We start from the raw sequence: 20,542 nt of genomic DNA, 5'->3' as shown, positions 1-20,542 counted from the left end.
CAGGGCAGGGGCCCCCGCTGCTGGGGGGGGGGGCTGTGCTGCCGGATCAAGGTGCCTGCCGCACGGTTTGTGCTGTGACTCTTCAGCCAGCCCGATGGGAACTGAGGAGACAGGCGTGGCGGAGAGTGGGGGGGGGAGGGGAGGAGGAGAGTGTGTGTGTGTGGGGGGGGGGGTGGAATGTGTTTACGTCCTTGCCTCCCCCGCCTCCCCGGGGGCAGGGCAGGAGGCGGGGCCAGACCAAACGCGGCGCCTATCCCCTTAAGAGCGGCTAGCGCGGGGGGGGCGACGCGGATTGGCGGGACCGGCTCCAAGGCGCAGAGCTGTGATTGGGTGCCGGGTTGCCGTAGCCAAGGGAGACGGGACTAGGAGAAGCCGGAAGTGGGCGGTGGCGCGCGCGAGCGCGAGGAGCGCGTCGGGGGCGGCTGGCTGCCGGGAGGCGCAGGCTGGGAGGCAGCAGGCGCGCGGCGGGGCCATGGGCTGCTTCTTCTCCAAGCGGCGGAAAGCGGCGAAGGGGGGCGCGCAGGGCCAGGAGCCCCCGGCCGCGGGCGAGGAGAAGCCGCAGTACAGCTGGGACCAGCGCGACAAGGTAACGCTGCCCCCGACCCCCCCCCCTCCGGTGCTCCCTGGCGGGCGGTTTTCCCGGCGCTCGTGCTGCTCCCGTGGGGCTGTGGCGGACCCGGCTCTGCCGTAGCTGGTCTAGCCCCCGCCCCCCCTTCCCCTCCCCCGCAAGGTGGCGGGGCTCTGCTTTCGGGTCGGGAAGTTGCCTCCGCGGTCTCCCGGGCGCTTCAGAAAGTGAGATTGTCCCCGCCACTCCCCTGGGACTGTCGCTGACGCTCACCCTGGGCAGCAGCGTTTGATATTTGCCAGGCTTAATGCGACTCTTGCTACTGCTCCTTCTCCTCATCATCGTAAATTGCCCGCGTAGCCTTCCGTGGGGAGGGAGCTTGCGCTTTCCCCATCCTGCGGACCAAGTGCTGGCTTCCACTTCTGTTCCTTGTTATACTTGTCTGGGCGTGGTAGCATCGTCCCCATGAGAAGCAGGCGATGTGAACGCTAGCGTGCCAAAGGGGGAGGAATGGATTTCAGAGCTGAGGGCTGCCCATGAAAAATGGGATAAGTCAGACACTGGGTAGGTTGAGTACAGGTTGAACCTCTCTAGTCTGGCACCCTCAGGGCCTGACCAATGCTGATCCAGAGCATTTTATTTTCCAGACCATGGAAGTTGAGTTTTCTCTAGCAACATTACCAGCACTTCCACTGTTTACTGAGCTCTTGGAAAACAATTAGGGGTAAATTAGAGCTAAATAATAGCACAGAACACAGAGCTAGGACTGGTGGCTGTAAACAAACATTATGGGACTGCGGGGAAACTTGGCAGCAACCATAATAAATAGTCATCTAGCTAACTAAAATCCTGCTGGACCATGGATGTTGCCAGATGAGAGAATTTCAACCTGTAGCTCTAAAGTTTCAACCTGTAGCCCTACCAATCCTTTGTTTTAGGGTAGACTGTAATAGCCAACTGGGGCAAACTGCTCCTCTTCACAACACACTGCTTACTGGCTGGGCTGCCATATTCTGACAGTATTCTTTATAGGGCAAAATACATGCTAGTAGCATGAGGCTGTTTTTCACCCTCTCCCATTTAATTGGTACTGTAGCTTGTTCCTTTTTTGGCACTAAGTTAGCTGGTGACTGAGTTATATGGTAAGCGGTGGCAGATGGGGCCAAAGCTGTGTTTGTACCTTTATTTCTATTAATCCTCTGGCTTTCTAACCGTAATTAAAAGGGGTGGATGTTATGTACATTAGACACAAGTTAGAAAAAAAAGTAAAATTCAACTGCAGCTACAGAACCAAACTGACTTCTTGATTGAAATGCCTCTTTACCCAGGCATATTTAAAGTTAACCTAGCTATTTAGGGTTGCCAGGTGTCTGGTATTAAACCAGAGAGTTTGGTATTTTCGCCTCCTGTCTGGTAAAAAAAACTCAAAAAATACCAGACACCTAAAATGTCCGATACTTTCTGATTTCCCCCCCCCCCTCCCCCCGCCAGGAGGCAAAAATCCCATCCTGTCCGGCTCAATGCGGAGGCAGCCTGGCAACCCTATAGCTATTATGAGGTGTCAAGCATATGTGGAAGGCTTTTTTTTTTAAACTTGCATGTTATATTCTCTTAAGTGGTGTTTTATATTCCCCTGACACTCTTTACTTTTATTTGCTGGAGGTCCTTTTGGAGGCTCAGAAGTAGAGCTTCAGCTCAAAAAGTGACAGGATATGAGAGGGAGAGAGCGCGCTCTCTCTTTCAACAAAAAAGAATGTGAATAAAAATCCTTCTTTCATTTGTCACTTCATGTTTCACTTCCTTGGTACTTGTGATGTCATAATCCTGCTAGTTTTCCAGTCATCTATAGCTAAGACTTCCTGGAAAAAATAGAGCAATCTAGACATTCATTTTGTGCATGTGTTAAAACAAAAAACAGGCCACTTTTATGAGCCATAAAGAGAAAAACGGTATAAACTTTAAATATTGCGTACTTGATTTCTTTTTAAATGTGGCCAGATGCCCTGGTGTGACACACAAAGCTTTCTAGTGGATTATTCCAAGATTCGGGGTTAAGTATGTACAAATCTTGGAGGATAAGGACAAAGGAGGCTACCTCATGACTGACCTGATACTTCGATTTCCTAGTGAATACTTATGGCACAGCTTGCCTAATACAGTGCTTGCATAGGGAGGAGGGAGACCATGTTACTTATAGATGTTATTCCCTTGCCACAGTGTTACTGTTAGCAGTTACTACTACTTAGAGTGGTTTTTACTTGTAAAAGGGTACTACAGAAGTCACCAAAATATTAATCTCATTTAAAGTTAAAACAATTAAATTAGTCAACTACATTTTTGAGCCTGTTATTTTCAGCAACAAGAATAAGTTTAATATGAATTGATAGTTACAGTTACTGGCTAGCCCTGGGGAAAGAGGAAAGTCAAAACAAGTCATTAAGAGAAAATTCTATGCTCCTCCCTGAGCCCTCCTGCCTGCCCACCCCTTCGGTGTTATGCTGAGCTGATTTCTCGGAGGTGAATATATTACCACATTAGGAACAGTGTCTCAGACATTACAGTAGAGTACATTTGAAGTTAATGTTTGTAAAGTCTCTAATAGATTACAAAATTTTAAACAGTTCTCTGTATGAAAGAGAATCTCATTATTAAATATAAAGTTGTTGCACATAATGTTTATAGCCAATTGTGCAAGGGCTTCCTCTTTTCAGATATCACATGCAATGACTTCTGTCTTCTGAGTTCAGAGGACCATACTGAAAACCGCAGGATTAAATATTTAACTTTTGAATGTCTCAAGAAAGGTATATAGAAACTGCTTCAAATATTCATTACCCTTTCTCTTTGTCTTTTTGTATTGGCTGCCAGTTGTAGTCAATACTACTTTTTTGTTTTGCATTGTGTTGAGAAATAGTAGTAAACATTTATGGGGGAAATAGTTAATATTATAACAGAGTCGGGCATTAGTATAGAGCTGTGCATGAAGACAAATTGACAAACTTAGAGGCACAAACTCAAAATGTAAGCTCCTTTTTATAAAAGTATATTTAGCTAACTGCCCTTAAGTTTCCTAACAAATTTATGCTACCTTTAATGTTGTTCTCTCTAATTGCTGTGTGAAAGAACTAAACAAATATGAAAAACTGCTCTCAAATACACCGAGTAGAACAATTTACAAGATACCTAGATCTTGCTCTTTTATGCAAAGTCACACGTGAAAATATATAATAACTGAGCCTCCAAAACCTCAGCTTCATAAATAGTTTCAGTTGGTGTCTTTCAGCATTCATTTTCGTCACCTTTTAATAGTGTGAGTTCTCAACTGCTTTGGGTGGGGAAGTTCACATTTACTAGATGCTATTTCTAGCTTCAGCTGATCCAGTCAGTTAGCAAGACAGCTTTGTATGTGATGCTACCTGTTGGCAAGAGAAGTTGCCGATTATATTGAAGAAAAAATTATTGGAAACTTTAAAAGTCTAACAATGTGTAGGGGAAAAAAGTGTGTACAGTAAACTTCCGATAATCCGGCACCTTTAGGACCCAGGGGGTGCCGGATTATCAAATATGCCGGACTATCAGAAGGGGGGGCTATGAGGGGTCTGGAGTGGGGTGGGAGGGGATGCCACCCCAGACCCCTCATAGACCCCCCTTACGATAGTCCGGCTCTGACCCAGGTGTCCCTGATTCAGCTGCTGCTGGTCAGTTTCAGCAGCAGCTGAATCGGGGATGCCTGCAATAAAGCAGCTGGGGTGCTGCCGGGTTGGTCCCGCAGCGCCGAGGGGCGGCGCTACGGCACCAACCCAGCAGCACTCCAGCTGCTCTTGGGGACGCCTGGGACAGAGCAGCTGGGGTACTGCCGGGTTGGTCCTGCAGCGCCAAAGGACGGCGCTGCGGGACCAACCCGGCAGGACCCCACCTGCTCTGCCCCAGGCATCCCCAAGAGCAGCTGGGTTGGTCCCGCAGCCCTGAGGGGCAGCGCTACGGGACCAACCCGGCAGCACCCCAGCTGCTCTGCTCCCGGCTTCCCCGATTCAGCTGCTGGTCAGTTTCAGCAGCAGCTGAATGGGGGAAGCCTGTCCGGCTGCCCCAGCACTTCCGGGTTCCTGATGGTGCGGGACCATCAGGAGTCCCGGAGCATTGGATGCCGGACTAATGGAGTTTTACTGTAATTGGATTTTTCTGTTTGCAGAATTTAGTTGCCTTTCTGTGAACTACCAGTAAATGTTGAATAGAGCTTTCTGTTTTCAAAAAAATTGACATCCCATCTCAAATATTGTAAAAGAAGCCTTCTTTATTACATTGTAGGTGTTATAGCCACTATGACTGAAATGTGAAAATAGAAAGTTGATTTTTCTTTTGCCTCTGTCACTGTAAGTTGCAGGATTTAATTTAGTGTAATAGTTTTAAATCTTAAAAATGCAATAATCTTCTGACTCTTCTTAGTGTAGTACTGGGCTAATACTGCCAGGGTTACTCTTTTTTGTAATCTGCATTGCAGTAATGATAAAAGAGTAAAAATGAGATTCTACTTCAGTTCTAGATCCTTTAGTTTGTCATCTTAATATTTCCAAATATTGTTTCTGTATAGAAATTCCTTAGGCTTTGGCTCTGTACAGAGACTTAGTGGACAATGTCAGATTGAAATCTAGTCATTTGGGGGAACTTTAAAGTACTACCTTTTTCATTGGATCCTCCTGCTAACTGTGGTTTTACTTTCATGTTTTCCTGCTTAGACATATTCATGCTTAGACACATATTTTCTCTCATTTGGTGAGAAGTCCATACAGAAAACCAATTTTAAAAAAAGAAACGTTTTCTGATATTTCAGTTCTTAAAAAAAAAAATCTTGTAACAATTAAGAGGGCTAAATTTCAATGACCATCTTTAAAAACCTACCTTTATCTAAAAAACTAATTACAAAGATGCAGCATTTTCCTGGTGCTATTTACTCCTGAACCACTGAAGTTCCAGGTCACTGAAAATGTTCATCAGGGAGTCAGTTGTCATCTACTTTAACATATATAAGGATTCAGGGGTCAGCAACCTTTCCGAAGTGGCGTACTGAGATTTAACCCCCCTGCCCTGGGCCATGCTGCTCTCCTGGAAGAGGAGAGGCACTCTCTCCACTGCACACCCCGTGGACCACCTGGCTCAATACAAAACTTTAAGTGAACTACCAGTTGCTAATGGCAGCTCACTATTAATTACATAATTATGGCCAAGCAATTTTGCTAGTGCTGCAGCTGGGAAGAATGGTTTAATTTAAATTATTAAACATATTAACATGAGAAAGTTAAAATGTTTAGTTTATCAAACTTCATTTTAAATAAAGTAAAATATTATGTCCAACACAAAAGGTTCAAATGTTTTCTTTCTTTATGGCAGGGGTGGGGGTCACTGACAACAGAGAAAACAGCTGGGGACCAAACAAGTGAGAAGCAAAAAAAACTCCTTCAAAAACTCCCAACCCTCACTGATGTGGCCCCCAATTTAGACACCTGTCTTCTGGCACTCCAGCCCCCATGGGGTGAGGGGAGGAGATTGGGGAGGACTGAGGTTCAGGACTTCCCATAGGCCAGATTTTCTTTTGGGGGGTTCCAGAATTAGGGGATCCACAAAATCCACTTAGACTCTGAGGTGGGAGCAAAAATGAGGGGTTCAGTGGAACAGAGCTGCCAGTGAGTGGGTTAGGGAATCCGGATGGGCTGAGGACGACAGGGTTTGGAGGGAGTTTGGCAGCAGGAGAGGGCTGGAGGTATGAGAAGGAGTTTAGGGGCAGGACAGGGTTGGGGGAGTAATGCAGAAAACGTGAGAGGGTGAGAATTCAGCCAAATAGCTATTTTGGAAAGGAGGCAAAAAAGTGGGGAGTAAAGGAAAGTGCAGCGTCTACAAAGTAAAATTGTATCCCCTTCACATCTTCCCTCTGCTCTAGCCTCGCTCCCCTCAGCCCTGTGATCCCCCTGCTCATCACCCCGTGCCCTCAGTGTAATCCCTGCTCTCTCCCATATTGCCCCTGCATCCTCCTTCACCCTCCCTTTCTATTCCTATATCCCTGTGCCCCAGCACACTCACCGACAGGACAGCAGTGCTGGAACGAGGAGAGGTGGGAGTGGTGGCAGCGTCTCATCCCTGCCCGGATCAGCCCTTTGCCTGCGTGCTGGGGCAGACAGAGCCTGGGACTTCCCAGGGCTGGCTCCAGATGCAGTGGGGCACTGGGGAAAGGGCTTCCCACCCCCACACACAGACCAGGGAAGCAGTCAGGGCCCCTGCATGCCACATGTTCAGGTTGCCCAGCTCTGGCTCTGTGAAGCAGGCCCAGCCCCATCCAGTTCTGAAGCAGGAAGCCGGTAGCACAGGAGGGGTGTTAATCCCTTAGCTCCCAGGCTGGGCAGGGGCAGCCCCAGAGATGTTGCATGCCCTTCCCCCCGCGCCCTCCCCCCCCCCCAAGCAGGAAACTGGAGTTAGTGTTCCAGCCTGCAGCTGTGCAGAGGGTGGGGCTGAGCTCCTGCCCCATGTGCCATGGGAAATCAGCTCGCATGGCACTTGTAACATGCGTGCTGGGGGTTGCCAATTTCTAGTCCAGACTGTTTTCCCCCTATGTCTAGATTAGAAAAATTCTTTGAATGAAGTTCTTATATACAACAGCGCAACTGTGTCTTCAGTCTTCTGTCTTAAGTGTTCTTCAAGGGCAGAAAATCCTGACACGTTCCAGTTCCGCTTTAGGGTCATCCAAGGGTTATTAGCACATTCCCTTTTCTTGGCATGGAATCAAGGACTCATCTGTTTATTCTGCTTCCATTAGTTCAGGAGATCTGTTGTCAGTGGAGCCAAGATATCTCCAGTAGTCCTAATCAGGTCTTGGCAGTCATTTCTTCAAATGTCCCAGGTCTTATGTTAACACCACTTTGCAGTTTACTCAGTCTCTGTCTTCAGGATCTGGTAGGAATATCCACTGGAGTCTGAAATTTTTTGGTTGACATTGTGCGGAGATGCTAGTGTGTGCTGAAGAGCTTTTCATAAAACAAATCTCCCTTACTTCTAATGTTGCTGTCAAACTTTAAAGCTTAAACATTAAGAACTGTGGATTTCTGCCAGGCTACCTTGTGAAATCTAACCACTCATGTATTTGGGCACCTCTTCTTACCTTATTGCCTAATTCAAAGATCTCATTTAATGCCAATAGTTTGGATAGGAAGCCCGGGAAATTTTCACATGCTGGATAAACATTGAAAATTACAATGGTTACTAGTCCACGGTGATGCATCGTGATGAGGTGAGTAACAATACTTGCTAGTTTGATGGGACAAAGAATAACTTGTGCCAGCATGCCTGTTTTAGGGAAGTTCAGGTAGCTGTTCAAATCCTTGGTCATCCTGGGAACACTTACCATTTTAAAAGGTTGAGGCCTTGGCTTTTTTCTTTTGTACTTACGAATGTTTTACTTTTTTCTATAAACCTTGTCAGTCTTATGATTTTTACCAGCTTCAAATTAAAGCTAAAGGGCTTCTCCGTAACAGTTGAAACTGTGAAGAAGGTAGGAGGAGAGGGGAAGACTATAACATGGCTCTTAAAAAAATTCTATCTAGATACTGACAGGTGACATAAATGAGAATTGTTCAGCTACAATGCTGCTTGAAAACTGAACTATATCCCTGTTTTCAGGCTTATAGAAACTCTTGCTATCTATGCTAGAAATTTCATAGCTAGGTAAAGAGTAATTTTGATTAAAGATAATTGCATATAGGGCAATAATTTCTTTGAGGAATCTGTTGGTTGCAGGCTTGTATTTTTTACTCATGTTTTTTCCTAACATAGCAAAAGGCAGGCTATTAAATTAAACTTTTTAGGCAACTAAGGATTAACTGTAATGAAGGTGGATTTAACCCCTTAATACCAATTAGTTATGGAGGCTGTGTGCTTAAATCCCTGAGGATCCCTTCTAAGTTAAAAAGGTTGCCCTACTGCAGGGCTACTCCACTTTGGAAGCTCTGGGGGCCACCGTGATACTCACAGCACATGCTGAGGGCCGCAACTTAAGTGTGGTTTCATATACATGCAAATAGCTTATTTTACACTGATGGGCATGAATACAAAGATTAAGGCAAGACTACACAACACACAGGCCTCATTTAAGTCAGTTCTGCTGATGATAATAAAATGCAATATTTACCCAATTTCCCCCCATATGACAGCATGTTTAATGAGCAATGGCAGTCCAGGAATTTAACTACAGTAAACCTCCGATCATCCGGCATCTTTAGGACCCAGGGGGTGCCGGATTATCAGATATGCCGAACTATTGGGGGGGGGGGGCTATGAGGGATCTAGGGTGGAGTGGGGGGATGCGCCCCTTGGTGCTGTGGGACCAATCCAGCGGCACCCCAGCTGCTCTGCCTCAGACTTCCCCAAGTCAGCTGCTGCTGAAACTGACCAGCCGCTGACTCCAGGAAGCCAGGGTCAGTTTCAGCAGCGGCTGAATCGGGGAAGCCCAGGGCAGAGCAGCTCCAATTGTCCGGAGGGCTCCGGCTGCCCTGGGCACTTTTGGGTTCCAGATGGTGCTGGACCATCAGGAGTGCAGGACCATTGGATGCCGGACCACTGGAGTTTTACTGTACTAAAATGCATATCAACAGAAGACCATTATATTGACTCTTTTTTTTGTTTTGGTTCCCACTGCAGGCTGCATTTTGAGCCCTGCATAAATCCAAACTCCACGCATGCTGCAAACAGACTGTGGGCCACATGTTGAGTAGCCCTGCCCTACTGTCTAAATAGGGAGTTGTGAAGAAACTGTATTATGTATGAACTTCTCCACTGAATATCTAACAGTAGCTGCATTCAGCACTAAAATGTATTCTGAAAATAGTTGATTTACTTAATTACATTAACACTTAAGATGACTCTAGCAGAACATTAACAGGAAAAGATTTTGCTTTTGTCTTTTTCATTTGACATTCCTTCCTGTGTACAGTAACTTAGTGTTTTCCCCTATAATTCCTGGTTGTCAGATTCTTTTGCTGAAAAGACCCAATGAAAAACACGGGTGATATTACTCTCTTTTAAAAATTAGGAAAATGTACTTTAGTATGAACTGAATTTTGAAAGTAAATGGAAATAAACCTCACATGGACAGTGTGTGTCTACCAACATTTTAACACTGCCTCTCCCTGCCCTCTTCCAAAACACATACAAGATTTAGTTCTCAGCATGCATGCATTTGACATCACTAGTGCTGTTGCATTCTAGCCTGCCTCTGGTGAATCAGAGCAAGGGAATTCTGAGAGAGGAAAATTAACCTTTTTAGCAAAACTTAATAGCACTTCTGTGCAACTTGCCTCTTCTACCCCAGTTTCGGTTAACTTGATCTGAATTTTTTGCTTTGCAGTTTTCCTTCAAAGGAAATTGACCAACTTCAGGGTTGTGACAAAATGAAATCAAGGAACTTAATTTGTGTTGCAACAGTGATTCTTTTGCATTTAACATTTCCCATCCTGGAGATACAGCAAAGTTAAGAATCACAGTTGAACACTCAGTTCCAGGAGTCAGAAGCTGGCTGTTCAGTCTTAACACAATCATTATCAGGCACCCTTCCATGTAAGTGATTCAGGAGCAGTTGTTTCTGTAGGGCACTGTCACTTGTGGCTTATCTACAAGTTAAATTAAACTATTTTGAATGACTTACTCACTTTTTTTCTTAAAAATCTAAAACTAGAAGACTAACCGTATTGAAATACATTATGTTTACGTGCCTCAGAGGGGTAGCCATGTTAGTCTGTAGCTTTAAAATGAGTAGTCTTGTAGCACCTTGGAGACTAACAAAAAATAGATAGATTAGATAGATAGTATAATGAGCTTTTGTGGGCAAAAAAAAGTTTCTCCACTCATTGGAAGAAGTGAGTTTTGCCCTGGAAAGCTCATTTTATATCTACATGAATATAATTTTTTGTTAGTCTCTAAGTACTATAGGACTACTCCTTTTATTATGTTTACATGACTTCCTAAAGACTTGAAAACAATATTGCTTCCGAAGTCCTTTATTATTTGACAAGCATATATTCATGCTAAACAGTAGAAATCATAAGTTCCTTAAACTTCCATCTTTGCTTTTCTCAGATAAATTTTCTTTTTGTTTCCATACTGCTTACAATAAACCAGAGCAGATTTTTGGGGTGTGTGTGTGTGTGTGGGGGGGTAAACTTCAGGCTTCTTGGATGCATCTGAGACACCGGCCACTACTCTCTGGTCTACTTAAGTTCAAATCCCAATAACATTTTTACTATTCCTGCCCATAGTAACTGCAGGAAAGGTCCTGAAGTAGCATTGTAGCATGTGTTCATTGGGTCCCTCTGGCTCTGTACTGTATCTGTCTTGAAAATCTTTTTGGTCACAGGTATTCCTTTGCACTTTTTTTTTGGCGGGGGGAGGGAGGGCTTCTGGTTGTGGTGTAGTTTTGAGTGATGCATATTTGGGGAAATAATCCTGAAATTTGGTGTCTGTAGTCAGGATTGTTTTCTTTTTCTTTACTGTTGAAAGGGTTTCCCTAATGCTTATTAAACTCTAGACATTACCACATCATACATGTTGAGCTGGGTTTGGGTCTCATTATTCTAGGCTGGGGTGGGCAATAACATAGTGGCCATTTGCAAGGGTTAGCCCCTGGTGGGCTGCAGCTGGTATATTTACCTGCATTGATGCAGGTACTGGCATTACAGCTCCTGTTGGCTGTGGATCACCATTCCCAGCCAATGGGAGCAGCGGGAAGCAGCATGGACCGGGACATAGCTTCCCACAGCCTTCATTGGCCATGGATCACTGGTACTTATGTGGTGTAGGTAAATATAGAGGTGAGGGCCCACCATGAACTATTCCTGGCTGACAGGATCTGGCTCACAGACCAGTATTTGCCCACTTCTGTTCTAGCAACTGTTAAGTCCTCTTCCAAACAATAAATTGTAATTGGCTTACTATTAGTCATTCTCTTAATTGGATGAAGGGTCATGTTTTAATGACCAACTTCCTTTAAGTGTGTGACTCTTCTGAATAGGAGAGAATACTGTTGGGAGACAGAGGCTATAAAGCTGACTTTGTGCTAACCCAGCCAATGTTTGTCCACAGTATCATGTAAAAAGAAGGCAGATCATCCAATAGCTATGGTTGATGTAAAGTAACAGTTTTCTGGCTTGCAACATTGCATGCTAGAGAGGGATAACTTTTTAATAAATGCAACGTATGTTGCTCTAAATATTGCCCAAAGCTTTCATTTCAGGGATTAGGGTGAAAGCTGGTGGAAGAAAAGACAAAAGCTGTAAAGCACAAAGACCCAGGAGATATGTGACACAGGGTTGACCAGTGTGTCTGATTTCTTTCAGTAACTCCTAGGCGAAGTTGTACAGTATGCCAACTACCACACACAAACATTGGCAAAGGGATTGTAAGAGTGCACAATCCACAGACCAGGCAGAGAGAGGTAGGGAGAAAGGAAAGATTGCTGTAGAAATGTATAGCTGAGACACAAACTTGTTTGCTCCAAGATCATAGAGGCAATCTCTGGCAGGGCAAGGAATTGAATCCAGATATTTTGTTCAAGGTGTTGGTGCACCGACTCTTCTGTCTCCCATCACCTTGACAAAATCCCAGACAAAAGTCTGTTCTGAAGATGGGTATCCAGCCCAGTTCCATGACTCTCCATTGAATTTAGTTTGTTCGGATTTCTTCATCGGCACTTAATGCTGGCTATTGCTTGTCATTTGTAAAACTGTTATGTTTTTCTTTAGGTTGATCCCAAAGATTACATGTTTTCTGGACTTAAGGATGAAACTGTGGGTCGATTACCTGGAAAAGTTGCAGGGCAGCAATTTGTCATTCAGGAGTGTGAGAACTGTAATATCTACATCTTTGACCATTCCGCTACAATCACTATTGATGATTGTACAAACTGCCGAATATTTCTAGGACCTGTAAAAGGTAGTGTCTTTTTCCGTGACTGCAAAGATTGCAAATGTGTAGTAGCCTGCCAACAGTTTCGCACCCGGGACTGCAGAAAGTTGGAAGTATTCTTGTGCTGTGCCACGCAACCCATTATTGAGTCATCCACAGGTATGAAATTTGGCTGTTTTCAGTACTACTATCCAGAGCTGGCTCTGCAATTCAAAGATGCCGGATTGAGTGTCTTCAATAACACATGGAGCAACATCCATGACTTTACGCCTGTGTCGGGAGAAACTAATTGGAGTCTTCTATCCGAAGATGCCCTGGTTCAGGATTATGTCCCCTTTCCTATATCTGAGGAACTAAAAGTAGTCAGAATTTCTACAGATGCCATGAAGAGCATAATTCCAATAACACGGGGTGGGAGGCAGAAGAGCAGTGAAGAATCATGTCTGGCAGTTTTCTTTGCTGGAGACTACACAACAGCAAATGCTAGAAAGCTAATTGATGAGGTAAGACACTTTTCTGTTTCCAGCTTCTTGACTTTGCAATTTCATGTCTCATGAGAATTTGAAATTTATTCCCAATCTTTCTGAAGTGAAGATACTGAAGTTCATACTGGCTTTCTTCTGGATGTCTACTAAAATACCTTTCGGTATCCAGTTTTCGTGTGTTGAAAAACACGTGAAACTGTTATCCCCACACTTGTTTTTCATAATGCATTTTCTTACACTGATCTAGGTATTTATAATGTGACTGTAACGACCATCATACCATGAGCTCAGACTGTTAGATCTTATTCTGATATCTATCAATTTGAGGGATTTATGAGAGCACAAAGTTGCTTTGAGTGAAATGTTATATGCACAAGTAACTTACTTTTCCTTGGGGAGACTACAGTTGGAAGCTTTCTTGGAAGTATGGCTACAGTATCTTTACATAACTTCTCCATACAGAGAATTTTTTCCTTTTTTAGGACTAAAATCATGAACTTGCAGATGACTTCTTTTTAAAAAGAGAAAACCTTAACTAGTTGATGAAAAGCAAATGCTGCAGTTGTGAGTTAGAGATGAGCCTGATTCAGGTTTTGGTGTCTGCTGTGGCTAAAGTAAACCTGGTGATATTCAACACCTTTGCAAGTCAATCAGTTCGCTTCAGTAGCATTTTTAGGAGCTCAACACCATGTACATTTTAAATTTGAGACTAGTAAAAAAAAAAAAACTTAGTTCCGGGTAGGTGACTAGAACAGAAGCAAAGACTGGATGAACGGAGTGAAGAGATAAGTAAAACTAAATCAAGTGTGATGACAAAAGTGCTTTCCCTTAGAAGCTAGGGAAGGAAAGAATAAACTGAGAAAGCTGACTACATTGTCTCATTTTTTATTATTTGGAGGGAAAAATTGTGTATTTGGACTTCTGCTTTCATGACTATATATTAATGGTATTAAAAGCCATTCTTAACATCAGTACCTTGTTTCTTAACAGATGACTGGCAAAGGCTTTTTGTTGGTTCAGACTAAGGAAGTTTCAATGAAACCAGAAGATGCTCAAAGAGTATTCCAGCAAAGTGCATCTGACTTCATCCCTTTGCTTGAAAAAGGTACACCTACATAAAATATCACTTAAAAGGTCCTTTATTTTCTTCCCCTCTGATATGTAAAAAAACTAAGTTTCTAGTTCAGCTTAGTTGATGTATTGCCTCTGGCTGTAGATAATCACACTTCAAAAGAAGTGGGGAAATAGTTTGAGCCGCAGGAGCAGTACAACATATAGATCATTGAAATCAATGGAAGCTGTGTTCGTTTACTACAGACTTAAGATCAGGCCCTGAATGAAGTGGTGAATTCCTTCCTGATCTCTCCAGACAACGTTCCCAATCCTCTGTTACACAGGCTTAGTGTGGTAGCTTTCTAGTAACAGGACCATATGTGTCTCTGGCTATGGCAACATAAACATCTAAGAGACCTGGTACTCTTAGCTTAGGAAATAGATTTGTGTTTTTAGGTCCAGATCTTCCATGTTCAGTCCTAGCTGTGGGCAAACCATAAGGGTGTTGTGTTTAAATCTATAATTCAAAAAGAGGAAAGCTAGAACTTGGCATGGCAGACCAAAATAGAATCCCAGTTTGTCAGTAGCCTGGATTAGCTACTGTTAAAGCATTTAAAACTCAAGAGACCACTGGCTTCCACGTTACTGTTCATAATTTCAAGTGCTGAAGTAGTCCCATTGTACGTGTTCTTCCTTCTTTTTCAGAGGAATAAAATACTGTCATAGTGAGCCATGACGAAAGCTAAAATCTGTACTCAACACTTAACATATAAACAGTTTCATGTTGTTTTCTACAAACTTAAAATAGCAAAAGCAGTCATACTTACATGGCAGCTCAGGCCTGTTGGAGACCTGATGCTTGGAATTGAGGGAGATCCTTGCTTCCCCCTCGAGAGGAGTGCATGAGGGCCAGTTGATCTGAGGCTTGTGTCCTATCTTATGAACCATGCAACAATTTCTGAAGGACTAGTCCTAATTAACTTTAAGCCATCTTATAGCTATCAATTAGTACATATGAACAGCCATACTGGGTCAGACCAAATGTCCAACTAGTCCAGTATCCAGTCTTACAACAGTGGCTAATGCCAGCTTCCCTAGAGGGAATGAACAGAACAGGTAATCATCAAGTAATCCCTCCCGTCATTCCTTCCCAGCTTCAGACAAATAGAAGCTAGGGACACTATTCCTGCCCATCCTGGCTAATGGACCCATCCACTGTGAATTTATCTAGCTCTTTTTTGAATCCTGTCATAGTCTTGGATTTAATATCCTCTGGCACGTAATTGCATAGGTTGACTGTATGTTATATGAAGAAATACGTTGTTTTGTTTTAAACCTGCTCCCTATTAATTTAATTTGGTGATCCCCCTAGTTCTTGTGTTATGGGAAGGAGTAAATAACTGTTGACTTTTTCCATACCAGTCATGATTTTATAGACCTGTCACATCTCCCCTTAGTCATCTTTTCCAAGCTAAGATAAGTTTTATTCATCTCTTTCCAAGTTTTATTCATCTCTCCTCATATGACAGCTGTTCCATACCCCTAATCATTATTGTTGCCCTTTTCTGAACTTTTTCCAATGCCGAGATCTTTTTTTGAGATGAAGGGACCACACTTGCACACAGTATTCAAGATGTGGACATACCATGGATTTTATAGAGGCAATAAGATAGAAAATATCTTTTTTTTTTTTTTTTAAACGATGCCTAACATTTCATTTGCTTTTTTTCCACTTTCACTGAACATTGAATGTGTATTTTCAGAGAGCTATCCACAATGACACTCAAATCTCTTGAGTGGTAACAGCTAATTTATTCCCCATCATATTACACATATAGTTCGGATTATATTTTCCAAAATGCATTATTTGGCAGATTAATTTTAATGTTGATACATGCAATTTTGTTGCCCACTCACCTAGTTTTAAGAGCTCCTTTTGAAGCTTTTTGGTCTGTTTTGGACTTAACTATCTTGAGCAATTTAGTATCTACCAATTTTATCACCTCACTGTTTGCCCGCTTTTCCTGATAATTTATGAATGGGTTGAATAGGATTGGTCCCAGTGCGGACACCTGAGGGACACTACTAGTTACCTCTCTTCATTCTGAAAACTGCAGATCTATTCCTACCCTTGCTTGTTTTCTTTTAATCAGTTATGAATCCATGAGAGGACTTTCCCTCTTATCCCATGACCACTTACTTCGCTTAAGAGTACTGAGACCCTTATTCGTGCTATAAGGTTTCCCTTCATTTTCTGGCCTTTTCATAATCTATTGCTTTTTCAAGAAATTCTAATGGAAAACTGCTATATTAAATTGTTTCTACAGCAGCTGTTTTTCAAGCATGGATTTTCAGATATTTTCCTTAGTACACATCCTTCTTTTTCAGACAACTGTTGTATTTTCACAGCTCCATTAACCACAGCTTTAATCTTTATACTGAAGGATAGTGGCGCGCAATAGAAACTCTGCTTTATGTGAACAAAACTCAAGGCTCTGTAAGAGTTAAAGAAAATAGCAAATGCGTAATGTTCCAATTAAGATGGAAATCTAAAACACATTATTAGAAGTGAAACTTTTTTTGTAGGTCCTGTTGTTGCTTTGGAGTTTAATGGAGATGGCGCTGTAGAAGTATGTCAAAGCATTGTAAATGATGTCTTCGGTGGAACCAAGGTGAGCTATATTTTCTCTTATGAGGAAATAATTATTATAACCGGAATCCACCTGAAAAATATTCCATGATCTAGAACAGTGGTTTTCAAACTATGGATTGTGACTCGGTACTGGGTCATGGAATGTCAGACACTGGTTCTCATTGCTGCGGGGGGATCAGGTTATCAGCAGGGGTCCTACCTCCCTCCTCCTGGCACCACAGACTGTGCTGTGCTCTAGAAGGGGTCAGTAGCAGGTCCAGCTCCTACATGTGTGTGGGGGTGGGGGGAGCACACAGGGCTCCACGCACTGCCCCTGCCCCAAGCACTAGCTCCACTCTCACATTGGCTGAGAACCTGCTGCTGGTTGCTTCTGGGGCACAGCATGGTGCTAGGAGAGGCAAGCAGCTTGCCTTAGCACCCCTGCTGCACTGCTGACCAGGAGTCACTCAAGGTGAGCTCCTCTTGGCATCCCCAAAGCTGGAGCCCCACTCTTACACCCCAAAGCTCTCATCCTCAGCCCCACTCGGGAGCCCGCACTCTAGTCAAATTATGTTGGGTCTCAGGCATCCACAATTGTCTTCAACTGAGTCAGAAGGAAAAAAAAGTTTGGAAGCCACTGATCTAGAAACCTTATTTTTCATTTGCTAAGGTTTTATCAGCCAGAAAGACCTGAAAATGTTGGTCTTTTATTTTTCTTTAGAAACTTGCATAGAACTTAATTTAGTTTGAATAAAAGCACAGTCACCATGGTCAGTAGGAAACTTTCCCTGGTGAGGAAAGAGAGGGTGTTAACTCAACTTCCTAAGAATTTAAGCTTTCCATTTGAAACTTGTGGTTGCACAATTTACTTAACAGAGATCTAGTAGGGTAGGGCTGTGTTCTGAACTTACAAAGTGGGCCACACTGCAGCAATCTTTCCTTAATTCTTGGCTAATTAGTAGGATGAGACTACAAGCAGTCCCCAGCAGACCAGGGAGATGGGGAGCAAAGCCTCGGAGCACGCCAGCAGTGGGACAGCCGCGGCGTGCCTGGACTGTCCCCCTGCCCGCGTGCTCTGCGGTTTTGCTCCGCGTCTCCCAGGTCAGCAGACCAGGGAGACGGAGCAAAGCCGTGGAGGACTTGGGCGGTCCTGCCACCCCCGTCTCCCTGGTCTGCTGGGGGGGGGGAGGTGCAGCTAGTGCTCTGCCCCAGGCTTCCTGGAATCAGCCCCTGATCAGTTTCAGCAGCAGCTGACTTGGGGACGCCTGGGTTTCTTAAGTTGAATCTGTATGTAAGTGGAACTGGTGTCCAGATTCAGCCGCGGTTGAAACTGATCAGTTTCAGCAGTGGCTGACGCCAGTTCCGACTTACATACAGATTCAACTTAAGAACAAACATACAGTCCCTATCTTGTACGTAACCCGGGGACTGCCTGTACTGATTTTTCTGAAAAGTGATCAGTAGATAACTTTCAGGGTTCGCGACTGTTTTACTAATTCTAGGTGATAATCTAAAGATTCACCAAGGTTTTTCCTATAACCTAAATATCCTCTAAGTTAAGCTTTCTCCTAAGTCAGCGTATATTAGTGCATGACAACACTACCTTCCTTGGGTCAGCAGAGTGGAACTTCACCAAAGTGCTTCCACCATCATAAAACTGGCAGTGTGGGTATCTGAGAGCCTGGTCTCCCTGCTGCTGCCCCACAGGTTCCTGGGTGTCTGATGGGCTGCCATCTCCCACTCCTGTTCCCTGCCAAGAGAAGACACCGGAGACTCGCCACTCTTGATGAGCACCTCTCCCTCCCTGCAGTCTGGGTCCTAGCCTGGGGAGGCAGGACCATTGGAGGGGGAAGCTGCAAAACTCAAGTTGTGCAAAGTAGATGTCTTTGAAGGCAATTTGTTAAAAATCGGTATTATTTGCCAGGGAAGTGATATGGCAGTTTACCCGTAGCCTTAAAATAAACATTTGTTTCCCAACACAAAGCTGGATTTTACAGTCTATTTTATGCATCCCAGGAGGAAGTTAAGATGTGATTAAGGGTAGTGAAGGACATCTACTTTGCACAACTTGAGTTTTTATAAAATTATAAATATTGAAACTACTTGGATGTTACAAAAGCAGCAGCCACTTCTGCCAAGAAAGTATTTCTGAAATTTCAAAAACATCAGAAGGGGCAAATATGGGAGAAGAGGAAATACATGCATTTCTGAATTTTGTGTGGCTTAAAAAAAAAAAAAAAAAAAAAAGCCGTTGGGCTTGAGAGGAGGAAGGTGTACTTACCGTACCTCCTTAAGTGAGTTTGATACCCAATACCTCTTCTTCCCTTTACATGATGATTGAAGTAACTTTTAAATAGTCTAGACTACAATTTTAAAACTATATTTTAGGGTGAACTGCTTAAGTAGGAGCACTTGCTATAAAGGAAAGACACTTTTGCTCTCTAGATGAAGTCTCAGATTTCTTTACTCAATATACTGAATCTTGAAACTGTTCTGATTTCCTTTCAAAAATGAATTCTACCTTTTGTTCTATAAATAAATCTTTGGAAATACCAATGCTTCTGTAACAGGGCTTTTGAATGAGCTGAGATGACTTGCCTGTGTATACTGACAAGTAACTACTTGTTTTAAAAAACAGGTTTTTGTGTCTGAGAGCAAAGCATCAGCTTCTCGAGATGTGGACAGCTTCTACAACTTTGCTGACATGCAGATGGGAATGTGAAGTGTGACTTGAAGAAGTTATTGAATATGGCCTCTCACCACTTGGATGTGGCTTTGGTTTGACTGTGCAATGCTGCATTAGCAGCTAAGTGTGTGTGTTTTTATTAAACTTTGTATAGCATATGCTTTTTATAAACGGAATTGGTAAATTTAATATTGCATCATGTGGATTAAATGTATGTCTAATACTTGTGTATTACTTACACAAGATAATTTCTAGTAATTTATGATTATAGTGACATTTTAATTATATTTTGATGTGTGAACATTCCTTAGATCTTTTAATTTGTAAGATTTTTAGAAAGTAGGTACAATGCTAGAACAAATTTTAATAGATTTTTTTTTTTTTTTAAAATATGTAACTGAAATATGCTACTGCCAGGATGTGTCAGTGGTATGTTACAGATGGTAACTTCTAGAATTCAAAACATTCCCATATGCAAAATTATCTTAATCAAGAAAAATGTCATTTCTAAAATTTCTTAAAGTATTTTCTCTTGGAAATAATTCTGGTACAATCTTTGTATAAATAGAAACATCAATTGCACCAAGGTGTACTAAAGACACTCACCTCACTCGTGCAACTGGGGGTGCCAGGATTCCCCTCTTGCTCCAGCCCCACGGCAGGGAGGAGGTTTGCTAAGCTCACGGCTTTCCCAGAGCCAGATTAGCATTTCTGGGGGCCCAGGGCTGATAGATTGTGGGGGCTCCTAGGCTCTGGGGTGGGACCAAAAATGAGTTCAGCGTGTGGGAGAGGGCTGCCAGCTGGTGGGCTGGGAGTGCAGGGTCTGGGAGGGAAGGTGAAGGGGTTGTAGGGTCCGGGAGGGAAGGTGAGGAGGGTAGGAGAGAATGTGGTACATACTTGGCACAGCTGAGTCATGGGAAACGTGGTTCTGTGAGACCTTGTGTCTGCAGGCACTGCCCCTGTCTCTCCCATTGGCTGCTATTCCCAGCCAATGGAAGCGGCAGAGGAAAAGCCTGTAGGTGAATGTTTCCCTGTGCTGCAGTTGCCCCCCTCAGTTAGGGGGAAGGGAACAGCATGCAGAGTCACTTCCTTTCCCTCTACCAGGTAGAGCTGGCCTCATGGGGGCTTTAGTCCCCGCTCTGCACTGCTTATCCCCTCTGCGGGAGGAGCCCTGAGCCTTGTGG

General features: G+C 43.6%; 1 protein-coding gene across 1 annotated transcript; it reads left to right on the top strand.

Moving 5' to 3' along the window:
• Window positions 1-400: 400 nt before the first annotated feature.
• Window positions 401-19,740, top strand: RP2 (RP2 activator of ARL3 GTPase). The gene is made up of 5 exons (XM_075916172.1): window positions 401-586; window positions 12,340-13,005; window positions 13,978-14,092; window positions 16,627-16,712; window positions 19,311-19,740. Exons 1-5 carry the CDS (start codon window positions 473-475, stop codon window positions 19,392-19,394), a joined length of 1,065 nt encoding a protein of 354 aa, XP_075772287.1. The 5' UTR covers window positions 401-472; the 3' UTR covers window positions 19,395-19,740.
• The last annotated feature ends 802 nt before the right edge of the window (window positions 19,741-20,542 follow it).

This window comes from Pelodiscus sinensis, chromosome 1 (assembly GCF_049634645.1).
Source record: "Pelodiscus sinensis isolate JC-2024 chromosome 1, ASM4963464v1, whole genome shotgun sequence".
NCBI classification, from domain to species: Eukaryota; Metazoa; Chordata; order Testudines; family Trionychidae; genus Pelodiscus; species Pelodiscus sinensis.
This window is presented reverse-complemented; position numbering and strand designations above follow the sequence as displayed.

Coding starts and splice junctions, on each gene's coding strand:
- RP2 (XM_075916172.1), top strand. CDS start 473: ATGGGCTGCTTCTTCTCCAAGCGGCGGAAAGCGGCGAAGGGGGGCGCG. Junction 13,006..13,977: donor CTAGAAAGCTAATTGATGAG/GTAAGACACTTT, acceptor GTTTCTTAACAG/ATGACTGGCAAAGGCTTTTT. Junction 16,713..19,310: donor ATGTCTTCGGTGGAACCAAG/GTGAGCTATATT, acceptor TTTAAAAAACAG/GTTTTTGTGTCTGAGAGCAA.